This window comes from Ochotona curzoniae, unplaced genomic scaffold (assembly GCF_017591425.1).
Source record: "Ochotona curzoniae isolate NIBS_2020 unplaced genomic scaffold, NIBS_Ocur_1.0 contig_908, whole genome shotgun sequence".
In the NCBI taxonomy this organism is placed as follows: domain Eukaryota; kingdom Metazoa; phylum Chordata; class Mammalia; order Lagomorpha; family Ochotonidae; genus Ochotona; species Ochotona curzoniae.
In genome coordinates this window covers 17557047-17572238 of record NW_024466607.1, presented here as the reverse complement: position 1 = coordinate 17572238, position 15192 = coordinate 17557047, and the positions used below count along the sequence as shown (strand labels likewise).

The following is a 15192-nucleotide window of genomic DNA, read 5'->3' as shown; positions in this document are numbered from 1 at the left end:
TAAACCTACCACATCATATATCGGATGAGTGGAGTATTATAAAGTTTATTGCACACATTGTGATACATATTCACAAAATTTACAATGTTATAACATAACCACACATGATATACACAGAATCCCTCACAAAATGACAGGATTCTGTCACACATAATCTGTACTGAAGTCATACGCATCGTCATCTTCAGTTGCTTTATCCAAAATAACAGATCCTGTAGACTCTTTATCTGTTGGAAGGAAAAGAAAGCAAGCAAAGTTTTATACTACAATTAGTAACAGCAACCCCACAGCATGCTGACCCATTGGCAACCCTTCTGCCCCATACCCACCTGCTGTGGACTCCTCGGGCAGCACTTCCTTCTCTTCCACAGGGGGTCTGTCTGAGAGCTCTTCCTGTAAGACACGAAGAGTGGCACCCAATCAGTGGCCCCTTCCATCTCAGTGATCCAGTTAGTGGTGTATGTTAACTCTTGGTAGGCTTAACTAGCGCCTTGGTCAAGGTTACTGAATCAAACACCTCAATTGTATGGGGCTTCTTCCAGTCAATTACAAAATAATTTGTACCCATAGCCAGCCACTCCTCAGATTATAATGCCGGAAGACTCACTTCAGCTTTAAATAACTCAGAGAACACACTTACATTTCCTCTACCATCAGCGCTTTCTTGGTCACTGTCCATGCTTTCCTCTTCCACCCTCTCCTTCCTCTTGCGTTTCGCAGACGGTTCAGATACTTCGCTTTCCTCTAGTACTCCATTTGTCATGCCCGTAGACTGGAAGAGGACACTGCTGGCCAAACGGGGGCCCCTGATGGCTAGGACAGAAACCAAGCCAATGTAAACACTGTTAAGACAAATCAACCTGTCAAGTGATGCCAGCAGTGAAACACCCACCTTGTATACTGCGTGCATTGTGCTTTTCAAGTTCTTCCAGATTCAAGTCTGTCTTCATGTCTGCCACAGTGCTCTCATTAAAATAGGGAGGAGTCACCCAGGATGTAGGAGTTTGGCAGTAGTAACCAAAGGAGGCCCTGGTATTAAAAGTACAGTGTGTCAAAAATCAGTTATTGTGTGTGATCACCAAAATAGCAGTGGAGCGAAGCCTCACCCTGTCCACTCGGCCCACAGCAGCCTGGCCGCACCTTCAACATTTGGACTCCCACCCTTCTGGTGCAGACCTCTTCGTTGAGCAAGCGCAGTCAGAAATTCCAGAGAAGTCTTGTAGTCGGGGACAGTGTATCTCAACACTACCTTAAAAAAACCAAAACAGGAACTTTTATTTGGTTTTTAAAAATCTTAACAATTTTACAATTTAAAAAACTCATACAATGAGTGACTCAGCAGTGCTCAGGGAAGGACTCTTGTACCTGCCGCGTGTCAGTCTGGGCCAGGATGGCATCAGCAGCCTCCATGTGCTTCACAGTTTCAATACTTGCTGGAGTTCGCAGAGCCAGGGCAGCGGGGGAGTTGAGGGGAGACACGATGAGGCTTGGGCTATCGATGACTGTCATGTGTTTGTCTAAGGGGACAGCCTGCATGATCCTGAAACAAGAGAGGAATTCTGGCAGTGCAGGCGACAGGGATGGCCTCTCAGGAGGGTACAAGACAGAACATGAAGCTCAGGGTTGGATTGAACAAGCTCAGCACAGACAGTCAGATCCAGTGTATCATCATTTGCTTCATGTTTACGTAAGATCCAGTGTACCCAGCCTTTTTTAAGAGAAGCAGTATATTAGCCCTCCTTCTACCCGACCAATTTCTGCTCAATTCCCAATGCCAGGTTCTGAGGCAGTGTCCCTCCTTCCAGACTCAACAGTAGACAGTTGTCCCGTTCTGACCAGTTCCTTCCCTAAATGCTGGCCTCATTCTCTTTTTACTGACAGGTTTAAGTAGGAGATCAAGTTCCTAAAATAACCAAATTAAAACAGTATTTAATCTATAAAATACGAAACAGTTCAATTTATTTACCTTGTAAGCCCCATGGATACGCCAACATTACACACTTGTTCTTGTTTTAGGCTATTAACGATGCTACTTTTCCCCACATTTGGGAAACCTACAACAAATGGGAAATGACAGGTGTAACATGCAGTATGTGCTGCCTCGTTGTATGTCCAGTGTCTGGAGCAAGATCAGAGTTGGATCTGAGCGTCTTCACATCAACACTAAGATCAATTGTCGCTTCTTCATTTCTTGTACAAGTAATGAAAGGGAAGGAAAAAACTGAACTCGGGAGCTTTTAGAACCCTTCAGAGATCAGTCTGGCAAAGGACAAAATTTGTCAGCAAGTACTTATATATTTTTCCCCTTTAAATTGTTTTTGGGAGGTGGGGGTAGAAGCAGAGGTTTGAAACCAAAACTTACCAACTACTCCAACCTGAATAGCTTTGCCTTGAGTCTTCTGAAAATCTTCAAGAAGTTTCCAAAGGCCATCTTTCCCAATACAGACTGTACTTTTGAATGCAGCAGCTTTCTTCTTTGCCTTCACATGTTAAAATTAAAACTAGTTAAACTATTCTTATCACATAACAGATAAAAACCCAAGCAATCTAACTCCCTGAGTCTTAAAGATCAGCTTCTATTTATTGCCTTTCAGGTCTTTGGGTGAAATCAGAGTTGGATCTTGTATCTTTTCATTTTTTGAAATCAAGACTCTATACTCATCATATCTCAACCACCAAAAATCTGAAAGAAACACCCTTCCCACCAAAGGTAAATTGTATGCACCTCGGGTATCTTCCCCTTGTCCTTCAGATTGGTTGAAGCTCTGAACACGACTGTTGGCAGTTCTTGATTCAAGTAATTGAGCCAGCTCTCCAAATTCTCCTTTGGAACCAGATCTGATGGGAAATGGGGATAAGACAGAAGCTCTAACCTGGTCGTTTTACTTAGATGAGTTAACAAAACTACCAAGATGAGTTAGCAAAACTGCCTTAAGATTAGATCTCATGAGTTATCTTTTCCTAGTTCCTATGTAGGGATTTTAACCAGCAGAGCTCAGGATTCACGATTCTACATTCCACTTTTCACATTGCTCATTCTTTTAGGACCGAGTAAAAGGTCTGGAATCTAACCCTAAAAACCCAAGAGCTATGCTTTCAGAACTTACCCCCAGCTAGCACCATTTGCTGTGACCCTGACATCCCACTTTGGGTTTCAAAAAATTCTATTCTGCTCACATCCAGGAATCTAATTCTGTACTCCATTTATTTCATCACATACATCCTAAATTATCTGTCTAAAACTAACACTTGGCATTGCAGGAGAGAATTTGCCACCAACTTTGCTTCCTGCATGAAGTTATACCACACAACAGGCAGGATATAGGAGCACTCCACTTCCCAGCACATTGTCCACCAATCGGAGGGCACACGCACTAGTTTTACTGAGGTCAGAGTTGGATCTTACCAGTCTTCAATGACAATCAGACTGTTCGATATTTTCCTCATACCTCATTAGTGCGTGAGGGAGACAAAGACACCCCCTTTGCTCACCTGATTTATTCAATACAAGAATCAGCCTTTTCTGGTGACTGCGGACAATGGCCTCTTCGACCTGAGGACATCTGCAGCCCAGAGGATCTCTGGCGTCTAGCACCTCTAGCACAACATCTGAGGCTGCAAGCACCTGTCAAGGAAGAAGCCATCAGAACAGCGTTCCTGACTCTCAGAACATGCGTCATCCACTTGGCAATATGGTGAGCTCAGAGTTGGATCTCATGTCTTCACTTTGGCATGAAGAATACTGACACGCTTATCATTTCTCACCCAGGAAGTAACATAAATGGGCCGACAAGCCATGTAGGTTTCAGAAATAGAAATATCTTCTGCTGTCTAATGTTTTAGCTCCCAAAGTGCATCAGGATGTCTGACCAATGCTTTTGACCTCAGCAGAAGCTACTGCGAGGGCAGGTCAGGTTCTAACCATGGAGGGAAGTGACTGTGGGGAAATGGGTACAGGGATGGAGTGCTGGGGAGAAAACACACCAACAAGACACCCCCCTTTCCTGATCCCCATCATTCAGGTTCTAATAGATCACTTTAGATACCTGTATTTTTACATTACTTACCAAAATACAAGTTTCTTCAAACTTCAAAACTCCCAAGTCAATACACATCACCATCATTTTTAGGCACTAACCTAGACTAAGATACCTTTTTAAGCTCCTGGCAGTGAACTTTCTTCGGATTCTGTTTGCCTGATTTGGCTTTGTTCTTAGATTTGCACTGCGTAGGTGCCTGGAAAACAAACATGGAGGGGAGGGGCGACAGATCCAAGAATCAGAAAAACTGCAGTTGTGCACCTCTGTCCTGCAGAACTGATGGGCACTGCGCGGCATGCTGCCATTTGAGACAGGCAGGACAGAACGTGCCTTGCTCTGGCCTTCCCCAGAGGTAGACAGCCCCTGCCCACGTGTGATTACCCTCACATCAGAGCTTACCCGTCCCTCACACTCACCTTCCCAGCTTCTCCGTCCGCTGGCTGAGCACTGATGTCACTTTCCAGCTTTCTTCTCTTCTCGTGCTCCTTCTGCCTGTCAAGTTTCTGCTGCTGTTTCAGTTCTTCCAGCTGGGCCCAAGTCACAAAAGACACGGGTGAGCCGGTGACAGCTGGGCCACCCCTTTATGGCAAGCCCAGGCTCCCAGTGCGTACCCGCTGTTTCCTTAGTTCAGCTTCCCGGAGAAGAGCCTCCTTAAAGGGAGCACTGTTTGGAACTCCAGGGTCTTTTCTCTTCGGCTTCTTGCGACCTTGTTTTTTCGCCTCTTTTCTCAATTTGCGATGATGTTCTCGAATCTATGACAAAGCATTCTATTAGCTTACAGAAAGATACCTTCCTAAACATAATTCAAGGGAGAAATCAATATGGGTTCAATCTAGTGCATCCTGTACAATGTCCAAGAGGCATGGCTCTTTAGTTGGAATCCTACAGTAACAAAGGGCGATCTGTGCTCACGAGCATGTCAGTTTCCAGACTGTCACCAGACACAAAGCTGCACTCTTGCTGCTCAGGAACTCACACCTGCGGCCAGCCTATCGGAGTGCCCTTCCCAAAAGCTAAACCATTACTCCAGACTTTTTCGTAAAGAGACCAGGCAGAAATTAGGTTAGCTATGTCTTTAGTACAGCTCTTCCAAGCGCAATATTACCTTTTTCTGGATTTTATACCGCTTATGACAGGTCATGCGTTTACTCGCCTTCTTTAACTCTGCAAAGAAACACATCACAAACGGACTGCTTTAGGTTTTGGTCTTTTTGGGTGGGGTCCCACCTTTCTTTGTCTATTAAGTCATGATCTGTGAAAACTAACAATCATATGGGGATGGGAGGGTGCTATGGGTAGTAGGCTAATAATTCTCCATCGGGAGGTGCTGGTTTGTGTCCTGGCTGCTCCACTTCTAACCCAGCTCCTTGCTCAAGTGGCTGGAGAGGAAGGGGAGGACGGCCCAAGTGCTTGGGCACCTGCACCCACGTGGGAGGCCCAGCTCTGGCTGTTGCCGCCATCTGGGCAGTAATCAGTGAATGGAAGATCTCTCCCTCTGTAACTCTTTGAAATAAAAAGAAATAAATCTTAGAGCATACGTGGTGGTCTCAAATCCCAGAGATTTTGTGACTCAACAGATCAGAACGGAGCACGAAACCCCCGCACCAATCGTCTCCGTTACTGGATCAGAGACCCAGAAGGACAGCCACTTGGTGCTTAGAAAATGGCTCCCCGCCCGGTGGGGCCGACTGCACGTGGCCAAAGAACGGAAAACCGCGGCCCTGACACCCGGGCTCGCTCGCTCGCTCTCCACCCTCCGGCACAACCTCCCTTCCGCAGTGCGACCCACGTCCGACTCAGTCGGCACAGGCCGGGCCAGGGCAGGGCGCACAACGTCAGGCCCCCCACGCTCGCAGGTACCCCGGGTGGGTTCAGAGACCACCCAGAAGAAGGGGTTCCTAAATGCCCAGCCCCCGATCCCACTCACTGGGTCTCTTCATGTTGGCTGCAGAAGCCGGCGGGGGCACAGGAGGAAGAAGTCACAACCTCCTCGGCCGAGCGCCACGTGCGGAGTGAGGCCCGCGAACAGGCGTCAGGCAGTGACGTCACTACCGTAAAGCGCGGCGCCTCGCCTCCGCGTGAGCGCGCACGCAGTGTCGCGCGCGGCCGGGCTCGCTTGGCGGCAGCCGGGCTGGTTTTACGGCGGCGGCCCTGGGAGGGGTGAGGGCGGTGAGGGCGGCGGGTGCCGGAGCGACGGCAGCGGCCGCGGCCGGACGAGCAATAGCAGCAGCCGTGGCGGCCGCGGGGCGGGGCGTGGCGGTCGGCGACCGCGGCCGGGGCTGCAGGCGGCGGAGCGGCTGGGTAAGAAGACCGGGCCCGGGGCGGGCGGGGCGGTCGCCCCTCAGCCGGCCGCCGGGCCTTTGTGTGGGCCCCGGGCGGGCGGGCGGGCGGCGGCGGCGGAGGCTCCGCCCCGGGCCGAGCGGACACGGCGGCGGCGGGCCTCGGGACGGGCCCCGCAGCCTCGCCGCACCTGCCGGCCGGGACAAAGGCGCGGCGCGGCCCCGAGACTCCGCGCGCTGCTTTCCCGCTCGTCGCCCCGCAGCTTCCAAGCTGTCAACGTTTGCCTTAGTGCCCCCTCCCAGTGACAGGTCGGGAAGGTCCTTCCTGCTGCTCCGTCGCTTCGGGGCCTGTTGGGGTTGTTGCTCGACGCAAACAAACAAACAAACAAAAAAACACCTCTTGCTGATGATCTGTGTTGTCTTATTTTTTTGTACGACTGTTCAGACCTAGTTTTTTTTTTTTTTTTTGGTAATGCGCCTTGTAAATTTGAAGGCTAAAATCCCGAAGGTTTCGGCTTCTCATTTGCTGCAATACAAAGAATCGGGATTTTTTTAAGCTTTACTTTTGGTTTTAAAAATTATTCTCCCCCCTCCCCCATCGAAGTTTTTAGTTTCTGAAAGGGAAATGTAGTAATGTTACTAGAAGGTAGGAACTTTTAATGTAAAGAGGAAGAAAGAGTGGTGGCACGGATAAGGAAGAAATGTTGGGAAACAAATGACAAATAATGTAGAGCGGCAAGTGTTGGAGTAAAACATTTTGTTTTCCCACACCCCAGAACGCTTCAAAATGATTTTACATTTTAAAGTTTTTCGTCCAAGTAGTGCGCTCTTTCCGAAATCTGATTTGGCAACAAACTGTACTGAATACCCAAGTGAAAGAATCTTAAGATCTTTGCTTTTGATACTTGTTAATGAATTGCTCACCTGGAGTTTTAAGAGCCTGTATGGAAGGTTGGAAAGTATCGTTTGAAGAAGTGTTTCAGATTAAAACTGTAACAAATGCTTGCCTGTGGGGAAATGGAGGGACTGTGACTTTGGGAGTGTGCAAAGCACCTCGAATATAAAAATTCTACCCAAATCCCCTGGATATATAAATTGTGTACGGTCTGCTCTCAAACCATTAAACATCGTGAGGATAAATGCTAACTTGGAAATAGCTTCCCTAAATTAAAACGGAAGCCATGAAATAATTCTAAAGAAAATTAGCTGATAACATGTTCGTATATATGTTTGTGTGTGTGTATATATATGTATATATATATATAGTCATTAAACCGTAGATGAATGCAAAGCACTCTGAATGTCAAGTTTAAGAGTAATTTTATTCTGGGTGATAGGATTGTAGATTCTATTTATTTTGATTGGGAAATTCCGGTTTTGTTTTTGCTTCTTTTTCCTAAAAATGTGTGTATTAGAGAACTAAATGCCAAAAAAAAAGTAGGAAAAAAGTTTATAGATGGTGGAAATACACTGTTTGGTTGTAGGGAGTAGATATTCTCCCAGTTGTGTACTGTAAGGTGCTCGGTTCTGTCTGCCCTGAGTTACCCTGCGTAGTCAGACTGGTGGACTTGTGACTGTGAGCCAGTCCCCTTTAAAACCTGGAGTTGAACTCTAGAATCCCTTTTCTTCTGCCTAGAATGAAATTGCTGAAGGTTGATTTCAGGTCTTTCAACTTAACAAATGAACTACTTGATTTTTAACTTAAAGATCCTGTTTTAAGTACACTATCAATACATTTCTTAAAATTATATTGTGCACCAATTCTGTAGGAAGTGTTACTCTATAGAGAGGGCCAACCCGCTCCTGTACCCAGGAAGCCTGTGGTTTGGCCATGGGCTGGCGGGAAGGGCCCTGCCCATGCCCCAGCGGGCTGACCAGTTAGAAGTGGGAGACCCAGCCTCCTCTGCTGGTCCTCAGTGTGGCTCCCGTGGTTCCTTGCGCTGGGCAACATTGCCTGTCTTGCCAAACTGCCAAATTACATTTTAAAATATGTCATTTGGATAAGAAAATATTTGAGAATTACCCTTCCTGTTATCAAAATAAATAAATGAGTCACCATTTCCCCACACTGCCATAGTTAATTTATGTAAATTTTGTCATTTGATTTTTTTAGTTTATTTATGAAAGTAACTTTGAATTTCCAAGGTTGGTTGAATGCTTTTTTAAATTCTTTCTTTCTTTTTTTTTTTTTTTTTAAACTTTGCTATAAACTTCTATGCTTTGTCTTTCCTGGGCAGCTAGGGCTTGTGGGAAGAAACGTCTGTCTTGAGTTTTTTGGGGGGAGGAGTTTGCCAGACTTGTCGCTCACCGAGCCGTTCTTGGTTTGTTCCAGCTTGCCAACACTTGGCGTCACGTGTGAGCCTCGCACATGTGCCCGCCCTCCATTCCAGCTCTGTGACTGAACTCTGCTCTTACTGACTAGGGGGCAGTTGGGCAGGCATGCTTCATTCCTGGAATTGACAGTCATTCCATGTGAGTAAAGGGGACCCTCAGCGAGCCCTCTTTATGTATGCAGAAGCGTTTAGTGTTAAACTGGAGGCCATGTGGGAGCGTTGGGAGCGTGCCCTCGCAGCAGTGTGGCTCTGATAGGTGCCCGAGGAGCGAGAGGCCTCTGTGCTCCAGTGCTCTTATCTTCCTTGAGCAGTTCCGTTTGAATGTGCTGGCTGTCTGTGCGCATTTTGACTCCTGACCTTTCTTCTCTCTTCCCACTTTCTCTCTTGCCTTGTTCTTCTCTTTCAGTTTTGAACACTAACACTGAATCAGCACTTCTAAAGCCCTGCCTTCTCCCACTGGCTGCCCTTGGCCTTCAGACACAATGAGGAGACTGGCTTTTCGGGGAGCTGGTTGTGCTCTGGTAAAGCTGGTAAATTACTGACCGTCTGCACTCTTTTCTGTCATTTCTTGTCTTTTCCCTCCCACCTTCCTTACATTTTGTAATCATTTCCATCAAGATACCCTGCTCATCAAATCCACGGGTGTCCTTGTCATAGATTGCTTACAAAGGGGTTGGTCCTTGAAAAAACCCAGTTGGTCCTTTAAAAGGCCCAATAAATTGAGGCCACTTGGTCAGCCCTTTATAAAATAAGCAAAAATCAGTGCAACTTGGCTGTCCTTAAGCTTTTGGCCACTTAATTTAGTCAGCTTCCAACTGTTACACCATGTAAACGGCCAAACCTTAAAGGGAGGAACATGGTTTTGGTAGGTTCTGCTTTAAACACCATGTGGGTTTTAGTTTGGAGGAAGAAATATGAAACTAGCATTTCTTAGTTTCTTACCAGAGCTCTGTTGTGGTCCCCGGGGCTCCCCGACTTTGCTCCTCGCTGCTGGCGGCCAGTGCTCTCCTGTTCCTTTTCATTCAGCTGCTAGTGTCTTAATTTCTTCAATTTGAATGTTGATGAGTGAAACTGGCATCTTTTTTTTTTCTCTTAGCTTTAGAAAAAGACCTTCAAGTTATTAATATGCTGCTTGATACTGTTGTAAAAATTATATGTAATGTTTTCTGAGATATATAACCCCTTTTTTTTCTTATCTGTAGCAAATTGTTCCTTTGGTTGCGTGGGGTTTTTTTTTAATTATTGTTATTATAGACAAATACACTTATTTGTAAAGTTGTGTTAAGAATGATTACTTAACAGCCCATTCAGCATTGAAAGCAAATATTTATGTGTTTCTGAACTTCAAGCAGAATCTAAATGCTCATTATGAGGTGTTCTTCCCAATTGCTTCCTGAAACTGATGCCTTGCCAGGATGGCATACCTCAGGCAACCGAGAGGGGCGCCAGTCTGGAGTAGCAGACCACTGCAAGCACAGAGCTGCCGTTTCTGCCCAGATGGGGCAAGTTAGGATCTGTGGTTTCCAGGGGGAACATCTTGTGGATTCTGCTTCAATGAATAGAAAGCATTTGTTCTCCAGATTTGAATTTTAAAACAGTACAGTTAATTGCCCTTTACCCCCTCCTTTTTCTTTTTTTGACACTGTTCATTTGCCTTAGGCATAGCTTCCTACCCTTTTCCTTGTCCTGGCCCACAGGAAAGTGGAGGAGGCAGTGGACTGCCGAAGGCCTGCCTGGCTCCCAGGAGCTGAGGGTTCAGTACCTTCAGCCACTGAAGTGCCATTCCATGTGGGTTGGGGAACTCCAGTCCTTGAGAGTTATTCAAAATTGTTAACAAATAGCATACTCCTGCTGAATTTGTCCCATCACCATTGAAAGTGTAGCATTCTGTTAAGTGAGAAGGACAGTGGTCCACAGCTTAAAATAAAATGCCAGAGTAGTCATACTGTCTTGCGAGGGTTAAAATATCCCCAAGTGAGCCAGACATTTGGTGGCAGGTGACCAACTGAGGGGTTGGTGGCAGAGTCTAAATTTAAACATAAGAACATGGCTAATTACTTTTTGTAGAAGAAGTTGGATTCCATGGGTTCCAAAAGAAGAAGAGCTACCTCCCCTTCCAGCAGTGTCAGTGGGGACTTTGATGACGGGCACCATTCTGTGTCCACACCAGGCCCGAGCCGGAAGAGGAGAAGACTCTCCAACCTTCCAACTGTAGATCCTGTGAGTAGACTGGCTCCCATGGTTTGCATCTGCCCGTCCCAAGGTTACCTACGCTTTTATGGTGAAGTGTTTGAGACGCACAGCTTCTCTGCTTTTTTCTTTGAACCTTTTACTTGATGAGCCTTGTTTTTTTGAATTCACTGGTTCATTTCTCAGATGGCTGCAAAAGGCAAGTCTGGGCAAGACTGATGCCAAGAGCCAGGAACTGCTTGTGGGTCACCCCTATACGTGACAGGAGTCCAAGTACTTGAGCCGTCTTTCACTGCCTTCCAGGTTCATTAGCAGGAAAGAGTAGCCAGGATTAGAATTGGGACTTCAGAAGTGCTGGCACTGCAAATAGTGGCTTAACCCATTGTGCTGCAAATGCCTGCCTTGTAGCTTGATACTTTTAACTTTTTTTTTTTTTTTTTAATCGCAAAGTCAGGTATGCGGAGAGGAGAGATGGAGAGGGAGATCTTCCTTCCATTGATTTGCTCCCCAAGCCGCACAACGGCTGGAGCTGTGCCAATCCAAAGCCAGGAACATGGAGCCTCTTTGGTTCTCCCTTAAAATAAAAATAGCAGATAGCATAAATCTGATGAAAGATAGTAGGAACTTAGATTACTTTATAGGAGAGAAACTGCTAGTGTACTTCAGACTTAGCTTCCACGGGATAATTGGATAATTTCGGGATTGTTTAGGGTTTTTTTTTTATTGTCTTTTTCTGTTTTCCTTTTATTGGTATGTTTTTATTGAAGAATGCTTGATAATCGTTATTGCTATGCTAGCTGTCTATTGATCTTTCTGAAGTTTCTCCTGTTTCTCCTGTGCCACGTGTAGATTGCTGTGTGCCATGAGCTCTACAACACTATCCGAGACTATAAGGATGAGCAGGGCAGACTCCTTTGTGAGCTCTTCATTAGGGCTCCCAAGCGAAGGTGAGTTGGAGGCATATGAGTACAGGGGGAGGGATTTGGTCCAGGGCCCATGTATTTCTTAATTGATTTTTCCCTTGGAAGAAATGAATGACAAAAGAGTCCAGTTTGTCTTAGTTGTCAAAACAAGCTGACACTTTCTTAATTAAGAATTTTTAAAAGTGTAGAATGCAATCTTAGTAAAAATTATCTTAACCAATTTTAAGTATACAGTTAAATAAACATTGTATTAATACTGCTTTAGAGCAGCTTACTTAATTTATAAAACAGAAACAGAATAACTCCTTTAACCCTCCTTCTAGCTCTTGCTAACTTCCATTCTATTTTAAGTGAAATTGTATAGGTTTTGTCTGTTTATGTCTTGCTTACTTAATCCCTGAAAATTACTCATTGATGTTGAGGCATGTGATGGGATTTTCTGCCTTCCTAAGGCTGGATGTAGGCTGTTGTATGTGTGTCACATTGTGTTTATCCATACATCTGCTGGTGGAGAGATGAGTTGTTTGAGTTGTTTCCACTTGGCTCTCGTGAATAATGCTTCACTGGTCACTGGTATGCAGACAGAACTTCAGGATCCTGTTTTCAGTTTCTTTGGCTATTTCTGCCAAAGTGAGATTGCTGGATCTTGTGATGAGGCTGCTGGTTTTTTGAAGAATGGCCGCACTGTGTTGAGTAGCGGCTTGTATCATCAGACATTTATACCAGTAATGCACAAAGGTTCCGGTTTTCTTTACATCCTGACCAACACTTGTTCTGTTGTTTGTTTAGTCACTGCCCTAATGGTAGGCCTGAGAGTTGAGCAGTAGTGCCATATCAGAGTTTGTCTCATTTAAGAAAAGAAAACCGATTATTTTTATTTGAAAGGCAGATTTAAAAATATAAGTGTATATGTTTATTTTACTTGAAAGAGTTGGAGAGAGAGAGAAACAGAAAAAAAGTGAGATCTTCCATCCACTGGTTTACTCTCCAAATCGCTGCAGTGGCCAGAGCTGGGCTGGTCTGAAGCCAGAAGCTAGTAGTTTCTTCCAGATCTCCCATATGAGTGCAGGGGCCCAAGGCGTTGGGCTGTCCCTTTACTGCTTTCCCAGGATGTTAACAGGGAGCTGGATTAGAAATGCAGCAACTGGGACATGAAACAGTCTGCAAATGAGAACCTAGAACCACAGACCGAGTCTTAACGTGCTATACCATAACAACAGCCCCTCAAAAGTTCATTTCTTGAAACTGGCATTTGACATTGTGGTTAAAATTCAGATTAGGTCCCCGTGTCCTATATGAGAGTTCCAGTCCCAGGCATTCCACTTCTGACCCAGACCCACATTCTTGCTAATGTATACACTGGGAGGCCTCCAGTATTCGAATCCCTGCTACTACATGGGAGACCGGTTGAGTTCCCAGTTCCCATTTTGGACCTGGCCCAGTCCTGGCTATTGGGGACATTTAGGAAAGTAAACAGGATGAAAGATCACTCTCTAATTATCTTGCTGTTTTTATTTTTCTGTGTTTCAAATAAAATAAAAATGTTTTAAAAGTTCATATTCTGTTTTCAGTGATTGAATGATCTCCTTGTTTTTAGGACATGTATACTAACCATTAAGAGTGATGGGACATTATGACAGAATTTTTCAAATGGGTCAGAGGAGATGTATTATTGCAGTTATATAAGAATGAAATGTGAAAAACATTTAAATATATTAAACATGCTTCAAAGGATGACTGTACACGTCAGCTGAACTTTCTAACAGATGAAAGCCTAGATAGCCATGATGTTCTTTGTAGAGAATAGCTCTTCTTTTAGGAGTCTAGAATGGAGCCAGATACCTGCTGTTACTGGAAGCATCTGATTGAGGCCAGCACTGTGAGTGATGAGAGAATTCACCAGGGCAGTTAGAGTGAGCATGGGTTAGTGGAGCATGCTGAAATCAGGACAGCCCGAAGAGCATACCTGTCATGGCAGTATCCTCATAGGTAGGGTGAGTTTCTTTGTGGTCCAGTGGGTTTTTCTTGTCATGTAACTTACATTTCTGGGCGAAGCTGGAGACTTTCCTTCCCCTCCAGCGCCCTGGGTGGCCTGCATACCTTGCCTCCCTGGGAGAAGTGTGAAGTCATTATTTTTCACAGGGTTTATTTGTCTCACAATGGTCCGTTTGAAAATAAGACAGGAAGAATAATGAACATCCAGCCGACATAGACCCAAGAAATCCTGGAAATTTAAGAAAGTATTATATATAATTACTTAAGAAATTCTAAAAAGGAGCTTCTTAAGAAATTTTCAGTTACCTTTGAAATGCCCTATTTATGTCCCTCAATATCCCTCCCCTCCAAGATAGAACCACAGCCCTAAAATTTTTTTTATAACATTTATTTATTTTTATTACAAAGTCATATATACAGAGAGGAGAGGCAGAGAGGAAGATCTTCCATCCGATGATTCACTCTCCAAGTGAGCGCAACAGCCGATACTGTGCCAATCTGAAGCCAGGAGCCAGAAACTTCCTCCAGGTCTCCCATACGGGTGCAGGGTTTGGGCTGTCTTCAACTGCTTTCCCAAGCCACAAACAGGGAGCTGGATGGGAAGCGGGGTAGTTGGAATTAGAACCGGCGCCCTTATGGGATCCTGACGCATTCAAGGAAAGAATTTTAGCTGCTAGGCTTCTGTGCCGGGTCCCCTGAATTTTATGTTTCTAATTCCTTTTTAAAGAAATTGTTTGAATATATTAGATGCATTTTCTATCCTTTATTATTACTTTTGTAAGCTGCTTATGCCAAGCCACTCATCATTTTCTTTTTAGTTGATATAAAGTCAGCATGCATAATAGAATTGGGGTAGTACTTGACAAGAAAAATCACTAACTAAAATCTTTCTGACTGCAGAAAGATAACCTGTGTTGTACATTTATGAAGCCATTTTTTACAAGTCATTTTTATAGATGGTACCATTGAAAAGGGGTTAAAGCTATCATCCTAAACCTTATTAAGTGTTTAAAGATGATTGCAGATGATAGTTCAGGTTTTTTTTTTTAATACTAGTACTTAGTTTGAAAAGAGGACACATAATGGGTCTTGATTTTATGACTTTCTTGTTCTAGTGGAGTGAGTCTGACAGCAAATTCTGTTGGACTTTAATGGATTTCTGATTAATACCGTTTCTTGCAAATGTAACAGAAATCAGCCAGACTACTATGAAGTGGTTTCTCAGCCCATTGACCTGATGAAAATCCAGCAGAAACTGAAAATGGAAGAGTATGATGATGTGAATTTGCTCACTGCTGACTTTCAGCTGCTTTTCAACAATGCAAAGGCCTATTATAAGGTAAGGCGGCAGCACGCTGGATAACTGTTGATCAGACAGGCAATCAGTGCTTTCTCTTTGTGACTTGAGTTTGTATTTTTCTTACTAATAGGA

General features: G+C 44.7%; 2 protein-coding genes and 3 non-coding genes across 11 annotated transcripts in view; 1 reads left to right on the top strand and 4 right to left on the bottom strand.

Annotated features, from left to right (window-relative positions):
* Nucleotides 1-15192, top strand: part of PBRM1 (polybromo 1) — a 93657-nt gene that overhangs the window by 5037 nt on the left and 73428 nt on the right. For 3 of the 6 annotated variants that reach the window (XM_040994607.1, XM_040994606.1, XM_040994604.1), the window contains exons 1-6: nt 6237-6341; nt 8652-8791; nt 9059-9182; nt 10720-10872; nt 11692-11789; nt 14952-15099. In XM_040994607.1, coding sequence (XP_040850541.1) covers nt 9135-9182; nt 10720-10872; nt 11692-11789; nt 14952-15099 — 447 coding nt within the window. In that variant the 5' untranslated portion in view covers nt 6237-6341; nt 8652-8791; nt 9059-9134. Of the gene's footprint in view, nt 1-6195; nt 6342-6996; nt 7001-8651; nt 8792-9058; nt 9183-10719; nt 10873-11691; nt 11790-14951; nt 15100-15192 lie in introns of those variants that run through there. The other 3 variants (XM_040994603.1, XM_040994605.1, XM_040994608.1) reach the window with 3 other exon arrangements.
* On the bottom strand, nt 75-6072 carry GNL3 (G protein nucleolar 3). Of its 2 annotated transcripts, none has more exons than XM_040994609.1 (15): nt 5968-6072; nt 5146-5204; nt 4652-4792; nt 4457-4567; nt 4153-4236; nt 3493-3625; nt 2726-2838; nt 2363-2480; nt 1967-2054; nt 1366-1540; nt 1107-1249; nt 893-1029; nt 641-813; nt 330-393; nt 75-227 (listed from the first exon to the last, which is right to left on the bottom strand). In XM_040994609.1, the coding sequence occupies exons 1-15, from the start codon at nt 5978-5980 to the stop codon at nt 145-147; spliced, it is 1635 nt and encodes a 544-aa protein (XP_040850543.1). In that variant the 5' UTR covers nt 5981-6072; the 3' UTR covers nt 75-144. The 2 variants fall into 2 exon arrangements, with proteins under 2 accessions (XP_040850543.1, XP_040850545.1); XM_040994611.1 differs by having other exon boundaries at nt 4153-4212.
* Nucleotides 1608-1684, bottom strand: LOC121166207. The gene has a single exon (XR_005885369.1). It is a non-coding gene; the product is annotated as a small nucleolar RNA SNORD69 (small nucleolar RNA).
* LOC121166209 lies at nt 2597-2678 on the bottom strand. Its single transcript, XR_005885371.1, has one exon. It is a non-coding gene; the product is annotated as a small nucleolar RNA SNORD19B (small nucleolar RNA).
* Nucleotides 3377-3452, bottom strand: LOC121166206. The gene has a single exon (XR_005885368.1). It is a non-coding gene; the product is annotated as a small nucleolar RNA SNORD19 (small nucleolar RNA).

Excerpts from the sequence above, each read along its gene's own strand:
- GNL3 (XM_040994609.1), bottom strand. Across the intron at positions 4,568-4,651 it reads CTGAACTAAGGAAACAGCGG|CTGGAAGAACTGAAACAGCA; the intron begins GTACGCACTGGG and ends ACTTGGGCCCAG. Across the intron at positions 814-892 it reads CAATGCACGCAGTATACAAG|CCATCAGGGGCCCCCGTTTG; the intron begins GTGGGTGTTTCA and ends TTTCTGTCCTAG.